Source organism: Ailuropoda melanoleuca, chromosome 2 (genome assembly GCF_002007445.2).
Source record: "Ailuropoda melanoleuca isolate Jingjing chromosome 2, ASM200744v2, whole genome shotgun sequence".
Lineage (NCBI taxonomy): Eukaryota > Metazoa > Chordata > Mammalia > Carnivora > Ursidae > Ailuropoda > Ailuropoda melanoleuca.
This window is the reverse complement of record NC_048219.1, coordinates 107847363-107865788: the sequence shown is the minus strand read 5'-3', so window position 1 is coordinate 107865788 and position 18426 is coordinate 107847363. Positions and strand designations below refer to the sequence as shown.

General features: G+C 34.0%; 1 protein-coding gene across 9 annotated transcripts in view; it reads left to right on the top strand.

Annotated features, from left to right (window-relative positions):
* The window catches only part of ZRANB3 (zinc finger RANBP2-type containing 3), a 297893-nt gene that overhangs the window by 155786 nt on the left and 123681 nt on the right, over positions 1–18426 (top strand). For 6 of the 9 annotated variants that reach the window (XM_034654466.1, XM_034654464.1, XM_034654467.1 and 3 more), the window contains 3 exons: positions 1180–1358; positions 5880–6111; positions 9401–9486. In XM_034654466.1, the coding sequence (XP_034510357.1) occupies positions 1180–1358; positions 5880–6111; positions 9401–9486 (497 nt within the window). Of the gene's footprint in view, positions 1–105; positions 221–1179; positions 1359–5879; positions 6112–6986; positions 7047–9400; positions 9487–18426 lie in introns of those variants that run through there. The other 3 variants (XM_011226860.3, XM_034654470.1, XM_034654472.1) reach the window with 3 other exon arrangements.

Here is an 18426-nt window from a genome sequence, read left to right as displayed (position 1 = left end):
TTTGACAGAGAGACGGCCAGTGAGAGGGAACACAGGCAGGGGGAGTGGGAGAGGAAGAAGCAGGCTCCCAGTGGAGGAGCCTGATGTGGGGCTCGACCCAGGACTCTGGGATCACGCCCTGAGCCAATGGCAGACGCTTAACGACTGAGCCACCCAGGCGCCCCCATACCTACTTTTTTTTTAAAAGTCAGTGTTATTGAGGTGTACTTCACTCTCTTAGGTAAAGTCATCCTTTTTAAATGCACGATTATAAGTTGACAAATGCGTACAGACATGTAATTTTCACCACAATCAAAATACAAAACAGCCCTATCATCTCAAAAGTTTCCTCATGCTGCTCTCCTCCCACTTCCTGACTTTGATGTTTTCTGTATGACATACACATGGAATCATATGGTATGTGGCTTTTGAGTTTGACTTCTTTCATTTAGCAAAATGCATTTGCGTCTCACTCGTGTTGTTGTGTATAGCAATAGTTTGCTCCCTTTTTATTGATAAATAGTATTCTATTACATGGGTGTACCACAGTTTTTATCCATGTACCAGTTGAAGTACAATTTGGGTTGTCTTCATATTCTGGGTGTTAGGAACAAAATCACTAAAAACATTCATTTAGTAACTACTTTTTAAACTGGTACCACTTAGAAATGGGGCATTATGATGTAAGTATGAAAACAAGTGGAAAAACACCAGAGACCTGGACTTTCACACTAGTTTTGCATTCAGTTAATTGTTAAGTTGAATAGAAAATTTAACCTTTCTATGCTTACTTTTGTAAAATGTGCATGATTTAGGGCTTATTCGAGCTTTTAAATAACATGATATTGTGATATATAGTTAAGGCATTTACCCTTGTTTTAAGAGAAGAACTTATAAATGGTCACATACATCTTTATAAAATTAAGTTATATGAACCCAATATAATTAATATTTTAAATAACAGGTTGTTTTGTCTCTAAGTCCAGTCACAAATGGTTAGAAAATAACACAATTTGTTTAATGAATTTTAAAGGTCATCATAATCTTGTACTCTTTATTAACTATGTAAATCAATTGATTTTACATGGAAAATTATTTTGATGATAATACTCTTAAGTAAATATTTGATAAATATTTTCTTTCAACATACTTCAGCATTTATCTACTTAGGTATTTATGTATTTTTAATTTTTATTTTAGATGGGCCTAGGAAAGACAATCCAGGCAATTGCAATTGCTTACTTCTATAAGGAGGAATGGCCTCTTTTAATAGTGGTCCCTTCATCTCTGAGATATCCTTGGACAGAAGAAATAGAGAAATGGATCCCAGAGCTGGGTCCAGAAGGTATCAGTGTTATTCAGAATAAAACTGATGTGGGGTAAGAACAACTTTTTAATCATTAAGGGGAAAAAAAAAGCCTTGCATGTATTTAGTATATACTGAGGTTTGGAATAAAGTATAATCTATAAGTCATAATTTAAAACTAAGAGAATAGTGTGGAGAATTTTATTTTACATTTTTAAATATGAATTGCTTATCTAAAACCCAACAGTATATTTTATGTTAAATTCCTTTATGATATATTTTTAAAGTAAACATAAATATGTATACTTTTGAAGATTTATGTAATATATCTATTTTATATATACTTTATACCTAAAACTGATGATTTTGGGGTTGAAAATTAAATTTCTCAACTTTTCAATGATTAATTTGAAGCTTGTGAGCTTTTACTTTCTGCAGCAAAGGCAGATTTTGCTTTCCACTTTGTTGGTTAATATGCAAGTTTTATATATAACTCAAAATTAGTATTGACCAGTTATATTTTCTTACATTAATTTATAATTTTAATATTTTTATATTGAAAATACTTGCTTTGTGAATATTTGAAGTGTCTCCTCAAAAATAAATCATAATACAGCTACTGGGTTTTTAAAATTTGTTTTCTAGCCATTGGGATAGACCAATCTATTTGAATATTGATAATTTATCACATTGTGTTTCTAGGTGAATTATACAAATTATCATGTTTCCAGAAGTTCATAATTACCACTTGCTGAACCTCAAATAAAAGACAATATACATATTTGAAATAAATCTGTTAATAATTACATTTTTATTATGATTTTATTGTATTATATTCTGTAGGATTGTTAACATAAAGAATATTTGTAGAAATAATGTTTGCCTTTGTGAATGTCCTGCCAAAGTAGTTCCTTTTCACTTTTGACTTTTGAACTAAAATTCTATAGAATGTATTTTTACGGGCCTAAGGAAATTTGGACAGTATTTGCATGGTCAAAATAAAATGTTGGCAGTAATTATAAATTTCCTCTTCTCCAATAAAATTGCATAAAATATAAGACTTAGAGAATGTAGACTGGACTGAGGCCTTTATAGCCACTTTTTGTTAGCTATATTTTATTTTCTTAAAATATATATCTTCTGTAGTCTTATTTAGTTCATCTAGTTTTCCTTATTATTTAGGAAATACTGTTCTACAATTAAATAGAGGTGAATATTTTTATTTGGATAACATTTGGTATCTGTTAGATAGTACTACAACCCAGATTATAACTTTTCTGGAAGATGTCACCTTAGGGAAAGAAAAACTTAACCAGTGTCTTCCAAGTGCTTAAGAAACAGCTTTAGATGTATACCAATATCTGGCAATATGTATTCACTAAAATACAGTCAACTCTTTTTGGCATATGCCACTTAACCTGAGCTGTTCCGCAGTGGACATTCAAGCCCTTGTCTTCTGTATATGGTTCAGTATACCTAAGTTAGTAATATTCACCCTACACTTTTCTTCTGAAAGCTTTTCTGGTGTTTGACTACAATAAGAAAATTTTAAGTCTCTGTATTAGCTAGTTTTACCCAGGGCTTAAAATGTAGTTAACATTAAGAAAAACATGCAATTATTAATATTATGCACACAACATGGGAACACTCAAATACTTGAAATATTTATTAACAAAAATAAAGGAACTACTTGATATTAGTACAATAATAGTAGTGGGAATGAAAACTGGTGCAGCTACTCTGCGAAAACAGTATGCAGGTTCCTCAAAAAGTTAACAGAACTACCTACAACCCAGCATTTGCACTACTAGGGATTTATCCAAAGGATACAAAAGTGCTGATTGGAAGGGGCACATGCACTCCAACTTTAAAATAGCACTATCAAGAATAGCCAAATTATGGAAAGAGCCCAAATGTCCATTGACTGATGAATGGATAAAGAGGATGTGGTATATATAAACAAATGGGATATTACTCAGCAATCTAAAAGAATAAAATCTTTCCATTTGCAACAATATGGATGGAAGTAGAATGTTATGGTAAGCAAAATAAATCGGTCAGAGAAAGAAAAATACTGTATGATAATCGGGAGCAAACCATAAGAGACCCTTAACTATAGAGAAGAAACTGAGGGTTGAGGGTTGAGGGAGGGGAGGTTGCTGGGAGGATGTGCTAAATGGGTGATGGGCATTAAAGAGGGCACTAGTTGTGATGAGCCCTGGGTATTGTATGTAAGTCATGAATCAATAAATTCTGTTCCTGAAACCAATACTATATTATAGGTTAACTAAGTTGAATTAAAAAAAAAAAAAAACTGGGGCGCCTGGGTGGCACAGCGGTTAAGCGTCTGCCTTCAGCTCAGGGCGTGATCCCGGCTTTATGGGATCGAGCCCCACATCAGGCTCCTCTGCTATGAGCCTGCTTCTTCCTCCCACTCCCCCTGCTTGTGTTCCCTCTCTCACTAGCTGTCTCTATCTCTGTCAAATAAATAAATAAAATCTTAATAAAAAAAAAAAACTACCATATGATCATACTGGGTATTTCCCCTAAGAATATGAAAACACTAATTGCAACATTATTTACAATACCCAAATTATGGAATCAGCCCAAGTGTCCATTGGTGGATGAATAGATGAAGAAGATGTGGTATGTACATATACATATACATATAGATAGATATATATGTAATGGGATACTATTCAGCCATAAAAAAGAATGAAATCTTGTCATTTACACCAACCTGCAGTGTTACAGAGTATAATACTAAGTGAAATAAGTCAATTGGAGAAAGACAGATATCATATGATCTCACTTTATGTGGTATTTAAGAAACAAACAAACGAACAAGGAGGAAAAAAAGAGACAAACCAAGAAACAGACTTTTACCTGTAGAAAACAAACAGATGCTTTTTAGAGGGGAGGTAGATGGGGTGGATGAATGAGATAGGGGAAAGGAATTAAGGGTACACTTACCTTGATGATCACTGAGTGATATATGGAATTGTTGAGTCACTATATTGTATACCTGAAACTAATACAACACCGTATGTTAACTACACTGAAATTAAAATTTTAAATATAAATGAATTTAAAAATATTTAAATGCAATTGTTATATTGTGTTGTGCTTTTAAGGAGTTCTGCCATTTCTCTTAAAGGGTAGAGAACTGCAGAAGATTGACTCTATCCTGTATATTTTTACTGGTGATACAGAAAATGCAAAAGTAATTAATGTGTTTTATTGTTAATAAATTTATTCATCCATTTATTTCATTCTACAAACTGATTAGGAGCCTAGCACTGTATATACAAAGATGAGTAAGACACATTCTTTGTCCTCATTAGTTTTATGAGGTAGCAAGGGAGATAAATATGTATATGAATAATTTCATTGCAAGTATGGTAAAGAATACTACAGATGTCTGAATAATTAGGTAGTTCAAAATATGAACAGTGTCTTTAGACCAGTGTTTGTCTGCATTAAGTAGTATCCTCCTCTCCTCTTTCCCATGCTTCAGTTCACCCCTCAGCCAGTGAATTTTTGTTGTCACAATTTCAAGCACTCTGGTGGCCTTTAATGTGACAGTCCAGGAATATGAAATGCCTTGCAGTGCACTGGACAGCCCTGCAATGCTAAGTATTGTCCTCAAAAGTCCAATAGCACCTGGCTTGAAAAATACTGCTGTATAGCAGGAAGATCGGTAGGAGAAGGAAAGGAAGAATGAAGGGGGGGGCAGGTAAACAGAAGGGGGAATGAACCATGAGAGACTATGGACTCTGGGAAACAAACTGAGGGCTTGGGGGGGGGATGGGGGATTGGGATAGGCAGGTGATGGGTATTAAGGAGGGCATATATTGCATGGAGCACTGGGTGTTATACGCAAATAATGAATCATGGAACACAACATCAAAAAACTAAAGATGTACTGAATGGTGACTAACATAATATAATAAAAATTATCATTAAAAAAAAGAAGGAAAGAAAAGAAAAAGAAAATATGGGGGCGCCTGGGTGGCTCAGTCTTTAAGCATCTGCCTTCGGCCCAGGGTGTGATCCCAGGGTCCTGGGATTGAGCCCCGCATCGGGCTCCCTGCTCTGCTGGGAGCCTGCTTCTTCCTCTCCCACTCCCCTGCTTGTGTTCCCTCTCTCACTGGCTGTCTTTCTCTAGGTCAAATAAATAAATAAAATCTTTCTAAAAAAAAAAATACTGCTATCCTCTTTGTGGGAAGGCTTTAATGAATAGTCAACTAATATTTGAGTATCCACTTTATCCATGATTCTAGATGCCTGGAAGAAATATTATTAAAGAATAATGTCCTTATCCTGGTAAATTGTGGCTTGGTGGATGTCAAACTCTTCCAAAGACCATTTAACCAAATATTTGGTTTTGGTTAACCAAAACTTTAAATTTTGGATTCTGGTTAATCATACCTGAAAACTATAAAATCTTAAGAGAAATTGAGTTTTAGCAGTGTAATACCATCCCTTTTTATTTTTCCTCTTATTTTATTTTCCTTCTCCCAAAGAGTTGTGTTGTTTATGATTGACTTGGTTACTGAAATATTTTCAAATTAATGGATTTTTTCTTTTCTAGGAGAATATCGACCAGCAAAGTAACAGTTCTGGGTTATGGTCTTTTAACCAAAGATGCAGAGACTTTGATAGATGCATTGAATAATCAGAAATTCAAAGTAGTTATAGTGGATGAATCACACTACATGAAGTCCAGGAATGCAACCCGCAGCAAGATTTTATTGCCAATAGTACAGAAAGCCAAACGAGCCATTCTTCTTACAGGAACTCCAGCTTTGGGAAGGCCTGAAGAGGTATTAAAATCCTTAAATTTTGGCTTAAAAAAACACTTTCACCAAAAAAAATCATTGGAAATTTCTAGATGGCTATTAATAATTAAATATATCGTTTACTATGACTGTTTTCTCTGTTTACATATGAACCTTAACCTGTGCTTGTACATGTATATAAAAAATCGTTTTTACATTCAGTATAAGATTTTCATATTTAATATACATTTGTAGTATTCATCACATTTGTGCTTGTGATTCTTAGATGGTTTTAGTCTTCATTTATCTAGTTTGTTTGATATTATAAGCTCCTTGGGATTGGAGTTTAATCTATTTTGTATCTTTTGAATTGCATTACAGAACTTCTTTCTGTTTCTCTTTTACTTCAAGATACATATTTGGGTGACGCCTGGGTGGCTCAGTCAGTTGAGTGTCGAACTCTTGGTTTTGGCTCATGTCATGATTTCGGAGTCGTGAGATGAGCCCCACTTAGGTCTCCATGCTGAGCATAGAGTCTGTTCAAGATTCTCCCTCTCTCCCTCTCCCTCTGCCCCTATCTCTACTTGCACTCTATTAAATAAATAAATAAATAAATAAATAAATAAATAAATAAATCTTTTAAAAAAATCAGTGTTTGGGAAGGTATATGTATCTGAACTTATGTTCAGATCAGGTAGAATAATTACTACTTAGATAGAGAAATAAGGCATTTGTTTGATACCCCCATTTAGCCTTATCACTCTAAGAGCTGTGTAGAGTATGGAGTAGTTAAAGGGTTGGGAAGAAGAAATGATGAATGAAATTCTTATGAGTCTGTAAGGGTCATTGTAAACTAGTAGAAGCCCTTTCCATTAATGAACTCTGAGTCATAGAAAAAAAACGTACTTTTTGTCTTGTAGGATCTTAAGAATTAAAGGAAATACTAGTTGAAAGTTCCTTGGTATGTGCCCTGGCACATGGTAAGCACTCAACATACAGTAGCCATTTTTATTATTGATTAGTAAGCCAAGTGTGGGAAATAGCTATTGATAGGGTGTATTGTGTTCATTGATTTTCAGATGTTAAACCAACCTTACAGTCCATGATAAATCTCTCTTGACTGTATGTTATCCTTTTTATTTGTTGCTGGATTCAGCTTGCTCTATTTTGTTGTTCATTTTTGTGTGTATATTCACAAGAAATAGTGATCTGTAGTTTTATTGTTATGTCTTTGGTTTTGGTATTAAAGCAATTCTGGTTTCACAGAATGAGGTGGGAAATATTCTCTCCTTTTCTGTTTTTAAGAGGAGTTTGTGAAACATTGGTATTACTTCTTTTTTAAATATTTGGTAGAATTTTGTGGTGAAGCCGTCTGGGCCTGAGTTTTTCTTTGTGGATAGTTTTTAAATTAATCATTCAGTCTCTTCACTGACTATATATGTCTGTTCAGATTGTGTATTCCTTCTTGAGTCAGTTTGATACTTTGTGTCTTTGTAGGAATTTTTCCATTTTATCTAAGGTATCTGGGTTATTAGCATACAGTTGTTCATAATACTCCTTTATAATCCTTTGTGTTTCTATGAGGTTAATAGTAATATCCCCTCTTTTATTTCGGATTTTAGTAACTTGAGTCTTTTCTCTCTCTTTTTTTAATTTGGTTATTCTAAGCTAAAATTTTGTCAATTTTTCTTGGTCTTTCAAATACCAATATTTGGTTTCATTGATTATTTTTTCTGTTGTTTTTCCATTCTCTATGTTGTTTATTTCCATTCTAGTCTTTATTATGTTATTCCTCTGTCTGTTTTGTGTTTTGTATACTCTTTTCTTTCCCAGTGTCTGAAGGTAGGAAGTTAGATTATTGATTCGAGACCTTTTTTTTTTAATAGAGACATATACAGCTATAAATTTCACTCCTTGGAAAACACACTGGCAATTACTTAGCAAGTTAAAAATACAGTCACCATAAGATGTAGCAATTCCATTTTTAAGTTTATACACAAAAAACTGAAAATATATGTTCATTAAAAAACTGTATAGACATGTTCATAATAGCATTATTTTATAATATCCAAAAAGTAGTAAGAAGCCAGTGTCCATAACTGATGAATGAATAAAGAAAATGCAGCCATAAACAGGAATGAAATATTGATACTTTCTACAACATGGGTGTACCTTGAAAGCATTAGCTAAGTGAATGAAGTCAGACACAGAGGCTATATATTGTTTGAGTCTGTTTATGTGAAATATCCAGAAAAGCTAAGTAATGGAAATAAGAATCAGTGGAAATAGGCAAACAGTGATTTCCAGGATTGAGGGAGAGGGAGAATGCGAAATGACTAGTAGTGGGTATGGGTTTCTTGTCTATAGTGATAAAAATACTTAAGAATTAGATAGTGGCAAGTGAGGCACTGTGAATATGCTAAGACCCACTGAATTGTACACTTTAAAAGTGTGAATAATGAAAGTGTTATATGAATTATTTCTCACTGAAGCAGCTCTTTTAAAAAGGTATCCTAAAATAACAGTGAGACACTACTGTGGGCAGCCTATCAAAGTTATAAAAATGAAAAGATTTCATGATACTATTGATGGGACCTGCTTTTTATAGTGAAACAGAGTAACATCCATCAAACTTCAAGAAGCATATATCTTAAACCCACCTATTTTATTTCTAAAAATATATCTACGGACTCATCTAATGGAAATACAGATTGGCGAGTGGGTGGGTGGGTGGATGAATTGATAAATAGATAAATGATTGATAGGTGAGCTGTAGATACATATACCTACACCTACATATATATATGCACACATACACACACATAGACTTACCTGAAGTTATTAACTTTTGTAATTGTATAGAAGCTAGAAACAGCCTATATGTCCATGATCAGGAGATTGTTTAAATATTTCACAGTACTTCTACATAATGGTGTTATGAACTTTTAAATGGTGCTTTATTAGAGTTATACCATTGCTTAGTAATTTTTAAAACTAAGTAAAAATAGATGTATATGTACTCTAATGTTATCTAAGACATGTTAGGGGACAGAATCTGAGTTTTATATGTATAATATCATCTTCATGTGAATAAAAGAATATATACATATCCCTATGTAGGCACACAAATATATAAATGTATATTAGGGAAAAGTATAGCAGTTATCACTGAAGAATAGGGTGGCAGAGATGGGTGGATGGAAGAAAAGGAGGAGATTTGAGAAAGAAGAGGTGGATTTTCTTTTTTACTCTTTGATATTTTTAAGCTACATTTATCATAATAATATTTACTTGAAAATATTGCAACATATTGAGAACACTTGTATTGTTACAGCTTTTCATGCAGATTGAAGCTCTTTTTCCACAAAAATTTGGAACATGGACTGAGTATGCCAAAAGATACTGTAATGCACATATCAGGTATGACAAACTACTTTTATAAATTTTAATTCTCACATATTTACTGTGAATATTAAGGTTTTATTAGTCATTCTTTGTTGCAGTGCTTTTCAAATTTGTGGTAGCTATGGAATAATTTCGTCAAGTAAAATCTTGTGGGGCGCCTGGGTGGCTCAGGCAGTTAATTTCGCTCAGGTCATGATCTCAGAATCCTGGGATCAAGCCCCACATCAGGCTCCCTGCTCAGTGGGGAGTCTTCATCTCCCTCTCCCTGTGCCCCTCCCCCCGGACTCGTGCTCTCTCTCTCTCTCCCTCTCAAATAAATAAATCTTTTTTTAAAATTAAAAAAATAAAATCTTGTGTGAAATACCTATATATAAAATAAATAAAAGAAGTAGATAGGGGTGCCTGGGTGGCTCAGTCGTTAAGCGTCTGCCTTTGGCTCAGGTCATCATCCCACGGTCCTGGGATCGAGCCCCACATCGGGCTCCCTGCTCAACGGGATGCCTACTTCTCCCTCTCCCACTCCCCCTGCTTGTGTTCCCTCTCTCACTGTCTCTCTCTCTGTCAAATAAATAAAGAAAATCTTTTTTAAAAAAAGTAGATAATGGCATTTTTTTCTTTAATTTTTTACCTTCCATTTTATTTTTGAAATTATTTATTTGTATTGACTGGATAAATGTGCACAATGTTCAAAATTGAAAAGTAAGTTCCCATCCTTCTCATGTCTCCCAGACAGCCATTTCCTTCCCAAGTAGCCAGTGTTGGCAATTTGTTGTGTATCCTTCTGGAGATATTCCATGCGTGAAAGAGCGTATGTGATTATGTATGTATAAAATTGTTTCATTTTATTTCTACATATATAATAATAAAAGGCACACATTGTTCTGCGGTTTGCTCTCTTCACCTAATATGTATTAGAGATCCTTCCATATCTTTTCCTAAAAGAGCTTTGACATGTTTTTATTTTTAAATGCTGAGTATATTCCACCGTTTGCATGCACTATAATTTATTTAGTCTACTACTAATAGACGTCTGTTTGTGGTACATAGCTGTTGCATACAATACCACAATGAATATTCTTGCACATTTTGAGAAGCAATACATTATATTGGTAAAAAGCATGCAAAACTAGGTAGACCACCTGTCTTTTATATTCATATCCAGTACTTACCACATTTCATTTTATGAAAATAACTTTACCTCCCCATACCTTAGTGTCTTCAGCTGTAAAAAGAGAAAATTATTCCTATGTCAGAGAGTTATTAGGAGACTTACATTAGCTAATATTTATAAAGGCCTCGAACAGTCAGTGGCACACAGTGAGCACTCAATAATTATGAGCTACTTTAATATTTCATGTCACACACACAGTACTAAATCTGTAGGATAAACTTAAAGAATTGGAATTGCTGTTTCAAAAGGACATGTGTATTTTTATATTTTTAAGATTGTTGCAAACTGCTGCATCCACCAACATTATACTAATTTATATTCCCAGAAGCAGTAAGATTGTTTCTTTCCCCACACTTTCCCAACCTGTTCCAATATAAATTATTTTATCTTGCCAATGTCTTCTGACTGTTGCCTTCTTATGTTATTAAATGCAGCTGAACATTTTTTCAAACATGTAAGAGACATTTATACTTTTTTCCTGCTTATTGTCTGTTTATGTTCTTTGCCCTTCCTCCTATTAAAGTTACTGGCTATTTTTTTTTCTTACCAATATATTGGAAGTCTTTATATATTATAGTAGGCAGCTCTTTGTCTGTGATATGAGTCACTCACACTTTTTCCCTGTGTATGTGTATGTGTGTGTTTATGTTTTCCTTTATCCTTTCTACAAGTCTTTAAAATAATCCTAGTGTGTTTTGATGCTTTTTAAAGGGCTATAGAGCACAGAGATAGAAAGAGTCCTTCCAAATTATCTGTATGAAGGCATTTTAACACTGATAGCAAAATCAGACAAAATCATACGGAAAAAAAACCAAGGGCCTTTTTTACTTAAGATTATAAATGTAGAAAGCCTCAATATTAATATAAACCAGAAACTCATAAAAAGATGTAATATGTTAACCATATGCAAATGGAATTCACATCAGCAAGTATAGTTTAATATTAGAAAATGTATTAATATAGTCAGGCTGCTAATGAAAAGAAAAACTTCTTTACATCATTTCCATGTATGCTGAGATAAAATTTTATAAAATTCAGCATCCACCCTTTTGTAGTATTTAATAATTTTTAAATTATTGAAGTATAGTTAACATACAGTGATAACATAGTTATTTGACAATTCTGTACATTACTCAGTGCTCACCACAGTAAGTGTGGTCACCATCTGTCACCGTGCAACATTATTACAATGTTATTGACTTTATCCCACATACTGACCTTTCACCTCCATGTCTTATTTATTCTATAACTGGAAAATTGTACCTCTTAATCCCCTTCACCTATTTTATCCAGCTTCCCACCTCCACTCCCTTCTGGCAATTATCAGTTTGTTCCCTATATTTATTTTTTCATTTTTATTTTTTTAAAGATTTTTATTTATTTATTCGACAGAGATAGAGACAGCCAGCGAGAGAGGGAACACAAGCAGGGGGACTGGGAGAGGAAGAAGCAGGCTCATAGCGGAGGAGCCTGATGTGGGGCTTAATCCCATAATGCCGGGATCACGCCCTGAGCCGAAGGCAGACGCCTAACTGCTGTGCCACCCAGGCGCCCCTGTTCCCTATATTTAATAGTGTATTTTGTTTGTTTATTCATTTATTTTGTTTTTTAGATTCCACGTATAAGTTAAATCATATGGTATTTGTCTTTCTCTGTCTTACTTCAGTTAGCGTAATACCCTCTAGGTCCATCCGTGTTGTCTTAAATGGCAAGATATCATTCCTTTTTATGGCTGATGTTTATTTTTTGTATTTATACACCACATTTTCTTTATCCATTCATCTATCAGTGGACACTTGGGCTGCTTCCATAATTTGGCTATTGTAAATGATGCTACTATAAACCTAGGGGTGCATGTGTATTTTGAATTAGTGTTTTTGTTTTCTTTGGGTAAATACCCACTAGTGGAATTACTGGATCAAATGGTGTTTCTCTTAATTTTTTTGAGGAACCTCCATATTGTTTTCCACAGCGGTTGCACCAGTTTACATTCCCAGTAACAGTGCACAGGGATTCCTTTTCTCCACATCCTTGGCAACATTTGTTATTTTTTTTTTTTTTTGATGCTAGCCATTCTGACTGGGTTATATTAGAGGAAGCTGTAAATACAAATATGATTTGGAGAAGGCAGCACATTCAGATTTGCATTTCCTTAATGATTAGCAGTGTTGATTGAGCATCTTTCCATGTGTGTATTGGCTATCTGATTTTTTCCTAGGGAAAATGTATATTCAGATCCTCTGCCCATTTTTTAATCACATTGTTTGCTTTTTTGATGTTCAGTTTTATAAGTCCTAATATATTTTGGATATTAACCCCTTATTGGATATATCACTGCAAATATCTTTCCCCATTCTCTAGGTTGCCTTTTTATTTTGTTGATAGTTTCTTTTGCTTTGCAAAAGTTTTTTAGTTTGGTATAGTCTAATAGTTTATTTTCACTTTTGTTTCCCTTGCCTGAGCAGACAGTCCATAAATATGTTGCTAAGGGTGATGTCTAAAAGATTCCTGCTTATATTTTCTTCTAGGAGTTTTATGGTTTAAGATCTCACATTTAGGTCTTTAATCCATTTTAATTTTATTTTTGTGTATGGTGTAAGAAAGTGGTATACTTTCATTTTTTTTGCATATGTAGCTGTCCAGTTTTCACATCACCATTTATTGAAAAAACTGTCTTTACCCCCATCATATATTCTTGCCCCCTTTGTTATAAATTAATTGACCATGTAAGTGTGGGTTTATTTCTGGGCTGTCTATCCCATTCCATTAATCTATGTGTTTGTTTTTGTGCCAGTGCCATATTCTATGAATACTGTGTCTTTGTATTATATCTTGGAATCAGGTATTGTGATACCTCTGGCTGTGTTCTTTTTTTTTTTTTTTCCAAGATTGCTTTGGCTATTCGAGGTCTTTTTTGATTCCATATGAATTTTAGGATTATTCTAGTCCTGTGAAAAATGTCGTTAGTATTATAGTAGGGATTGCATTGATTCTGTAGGTTGCTTTGATTAGTGTGGACATTATAACAAGATTAATTCTTCCAGTCCGTGAATATGTGGTTTTTAATAATCTTAAGGTGTATGTGTGTATGTGTTCTATACTCAAAGCCACTGTATCATATGAAACTTGAAATCCGGAGCAAGGGTGTTCACTGACATCACAGTTTACTTTATGCAGGTAGCACTAATCAGTTTAATTACCCACAAAAAAAGGTAAAAATTAGGAAGAAAAAGGCAAAATTATCATTATTTGCAGCTGGTATTATTTATTTGGAAGACATGACAGGATCAGCTCAAAAATGCACAAAAGAGAATTCATTAAGATGTCCTAGCACAAAGCTACTATTAAAAAGTCAATTGTCTTTCTATACAAAATAATAACAAAAAGTTTTAAGATATAATGCAAAATAGACATGATACTACATATTGTTAGGAAGCTCTTTGTCACAATTATTGCAGAATATAAATGCCAAAAATGTGCTTACATAAAACAAACTTATTAATTGGATTTATCTTTGGGGGACTGGGAAATCCTAAATGGTCAGAAAGCATTCCATCTTTTCTGATTAGGACTTTTCATGTGACAACAGAAGTGTAACTGTCTCTTTCTTGATTATTAACACACATGCTATGTCAAAGGAAAGTTTATATTTTGGAAATGCTTTATGATTGGGAGATTGTGTTCTGTTTTCTGTTTACTAGAGAAAACTGTTTTAAGATTATTATTATGCTTTTCAAAAGACATTTTCTTCCAGATTCCATTTAAAAATTTTTATGTTATTCCTTTTCTTCATTACCTTGAAACCAGTATGGTATCAGACTCTGATTCAGATCAAGGCACTTTCTGGCATTTTAAGTTAGTTTGGAATGTTACATTTTTCCCATAATGTTTTGCTTTTGTGAAGATGTCATTTTCACACTATAATTTTGTAGAAAGCAAGTTATGGTTAGTTATTCAGTTCTAACCCATATTTTATATTTGAAATATCATGCCTATATTCAAATTAAGTTAAATGAAGCTTGAGCAAAAATACAACTTTATCTTTATAAAGTTTATTAGATACATATATGATCACAAATAGAAGTATACTAATAGAAATGTGGTTTGGAGATGACAAGTCTAGGTATAGATAACTACTTACAGAGAAAGTATTACTCAAGCAGAACATCCCATATGCACAATCCTTTACATCATTCACTCTACTGCATTATATTTAGAGGATGCTATAAATGCAAATATGATTTGGATAAGGCAGCACATTCAGTTGTCAACCATTTGCACATTAGATGTAGAAAAGACTTTACAGATCACCCAGCCCCCCTCTGTCACTTTATTACCTGGCAACATTAAATGGTTTGCCTAGTATTTGACTTCATATTGCATTTTTTCCACATTTCCTGATAGTAAGAAAGACCTCAGCAATGGCAACTTCAATAAATGTTCTTTTACAAAAAAAAGAGGACGCATAGATAATTCAGTGAAGCATTCTGTTATCAGCAGCCACCTTCAAAAGGCACACTATGGGAAGACAAATTTGTCCTCTCTGATGTCATGCTTAAAGGTTAAGAATATCTCAGCATATTTTTATGAAAATTTATCAAATTTTCTAAACTTGCTTTACTGCTGATATTTTGTGCCATTTCCATCTCTTGGGAGAAATAGTTGTCTAAATTTTTATGAGAGGGGAAAATGCTGAATGATAATACATATTTAAGGTATTTATAGCCATTTTCCAAAAGTGTTAATTAATAGGTCTTGTCAGCTTCAAGAAATGTCTGTTATGGAATTGTACTGTACTTTGTCCTCAGCACTGTCACATTTAATGTTCTTATCCATGGGCTAAATAGAGGTCAGGTCTTTTCCATTTGCAAATGGCTCAAATCTGAGAGAAATAGTTAATATACTGAATGGCAGAGATAAGTTTGAAAAATAATTAGATAAAAATTAATAGGACAAATCTTGCACTTATGCTTAGAAGGTATGCTTTGTGTGGAAGGGATTTGAGAAATCCTCACCTGTTATCACTACTTTAGTTCAAAAAGACTTCTGATATTGAATAACCCTAGGCTAAATTGAAGTCTACTGTCTGTCATAACTGATAAAAATAAAGTAATATTGGGACGTATTATTCAGATTAACATTCAGAGTAAGGGATGGTTCTACTCCACTCATTGATTAGACTACATCTGGAATATGGAATCATTATTAATCCATTCATTCAAAAAATATTTAAAGGGTATCTGTTATTTGCCATGTCATGTATTAAGCATCAGATATGCTTTAGAGAGCGAGACCTATGTGGTTCCAACCTTCACTGAGTTCTCAAGTCAAACACTAACCAGATAATAACAGTTGTGATAAGTGTCATAAAAGGGAAGTAAAGGATGTTATGGCAGAGTTTAACAGAGTGAACTATCAAGTCACAAAGGACAGAAGGGGCATCCTGTGAGTAAGTGATATCTAGTTGCATTCCAGGAAGAGGAATTTTATGTGCTAAGCTGAGAGCCAGAGAGACTGCTAGGCCTTTGAGGAACTAAAAGTATTCCAGTCATATGAATATTTTTGAACTAACAGAGGAGAGTCTCAAGACAAAATGGAGTTCGGCATGGGTCATATTATATGGGGTCTTTTTCTTCATTAGAGTAGCAGTAAAAAAGCACTGGAAGGTATTTTTTCCTTTTTAGTTATCAGTGTTATAGGAGTTTTTTGTTAGTAAAATATACATAGGAATATTTACTGTTTTTTTTTTAAAGATTTTTTTAATTTATTTATAAGACAGAGATAGAGACAGCCAGCGAGAGAGGGAACACAAGCAGGGGGAGTGGGAGAAGGAAGAAGCAGGCTCATAGCAGAGGAGCCCGACGTGGGGCTCGATCCCATAATGCCGGGATCACGCCCTGAGCCGAAGGCAGACGCTTAACCGCTCTGCCACCCAGGCGCCCCAGGAATATTTACTGTTTTAACCATTTTTAAGTTTATAGTTCAGTTATATTCAGTACATTCACATTGTTGTACAAACATCACTACCATCCATCTCCAGAACTTATTCATCATTCCAAACATTAAATAGTAACTCTCCATTGCTCCTGCCCTGTAACCCCTGCATTGTGGGGTTTTAAAGCATGAAAGGCACAAACATGACTAGATGTACAAGTTTGGTTTGTTGTTTTTTAAGACAACATTTTCACATTGTTCAACCTTCTAAATCTAAATAAGAGTATATGCTTTGAAAAATCTCCCTTTCACTCACTTTTTTTCTGGAAACTGTAGGTAGTTTTTAATTTTTTCACAAAAATTGTGCTCATTTTCAAGGGAATTCATATTTTTTACCCAGATACTAGATAGTATAAACATACACATTGTTTTTTTATTTGTCCTTTTTTGTATGCGTAAATAATTCCATCCTTTTTTTATGGCTACATGGTGTTATTGAGAGTATCTATAGTTTCTGGGGTGACAAGAAGTTTCAGGAGTTTGCGTATGATGACTTTTGTTTTTTTCAGGGAGTGGGAAAGACAGTTATGTGTTTAGAAAAAGGGAAAAGTAGAGAATTGAATGTTTGATGAATGTCGACATAGTGTGAAATATTGCTGAAAGGGGGAGTGAGATCATGAGATTAGTGTGATAGAATTGGTAGCAGTACTGAGTAACCATTTGAGAACAGAAATTTTGGATTTGTTGCGGAACCAGTGCTCTCAAAGTTTTGATTTCCCCAGCAACACCCAGCACTGTGGTATGGTTTTAGGAAAGGTTTTTGGATGGATCTATCCAAGATTTTTGTTACCAACTTGTGATGCATGGATTGAGGGACAAGGAAATTATGCAATATTGATAAAAGGAAAGGTAATGTATGGACTGGAAAATCCACACAAGGTGAGGAAGGACATGAAGACAGGGAGGATGTAGTGGATATGGTCAAAGTGGAGTGGTCAGTTGACGGAAAAGTCCTGATGTGATAGTGAAGATACAGTGGGTACAATTGAACAAGTGGGCAAGAAGAGTGGGGCAGTACAGAGTGGAACATATGAATTTACCAGGTAGAGCTGTTTCTCAGGACTGGTTATAGTCATGGGAATGGAACAGTTGGAGGAGAGTTTTAGAAGGTCAATGGAGAGGAGGAATGTGAGGAGCTGAGAGGGAACTAAAAGTCATATTGTAGGAAGCGTGTTAACAAATGCAAACATAGCTGGGAAAGGGTGACAAGAATAGTGAGAGTATTTCATATTCATCTTTACAAATGCCTATATTATTGATTGCCTACTATATTTAAGACATTATTTCAGACCTGCTGGCAATATAAAGATGAGTAAGACATAGTGCTTGATCTTATGATGCCTATAGGAATTTGAAAAAGAGAAGGCTTAGGAGGAGCAAGACTTTAAATATTTAAGATTCTGTCATGTTTTAAAGGAATTAGACTTTTGTCTTTGTGGCCTCAGGGGGCAAAACTGTTATCAATGAATGAAACTTAATAGGATGGTAGATTTTGGCTTAATGTGAGTAAGAACTTACACATACATATATAACAAAAAGTCATATAATACCATATGATAAAACTGGAACAAAAATACTATAATCAAATGTGCCAACAAGTAAATTGTTTTCATTTTTTCTTTATAGCCGTATGTGATGCTATCATCTGCCACTTAGCATCACCCATCCCATGCTTTAACATTGTCTTTCTCAGTTGTTTTATTGTCCTTTATTTTTACTAATTTAAAGATAGTGTATTGCTTTGGAAAGATGATTATTTTAACAGATCAAACAAGAAAAATTTTTTAAGT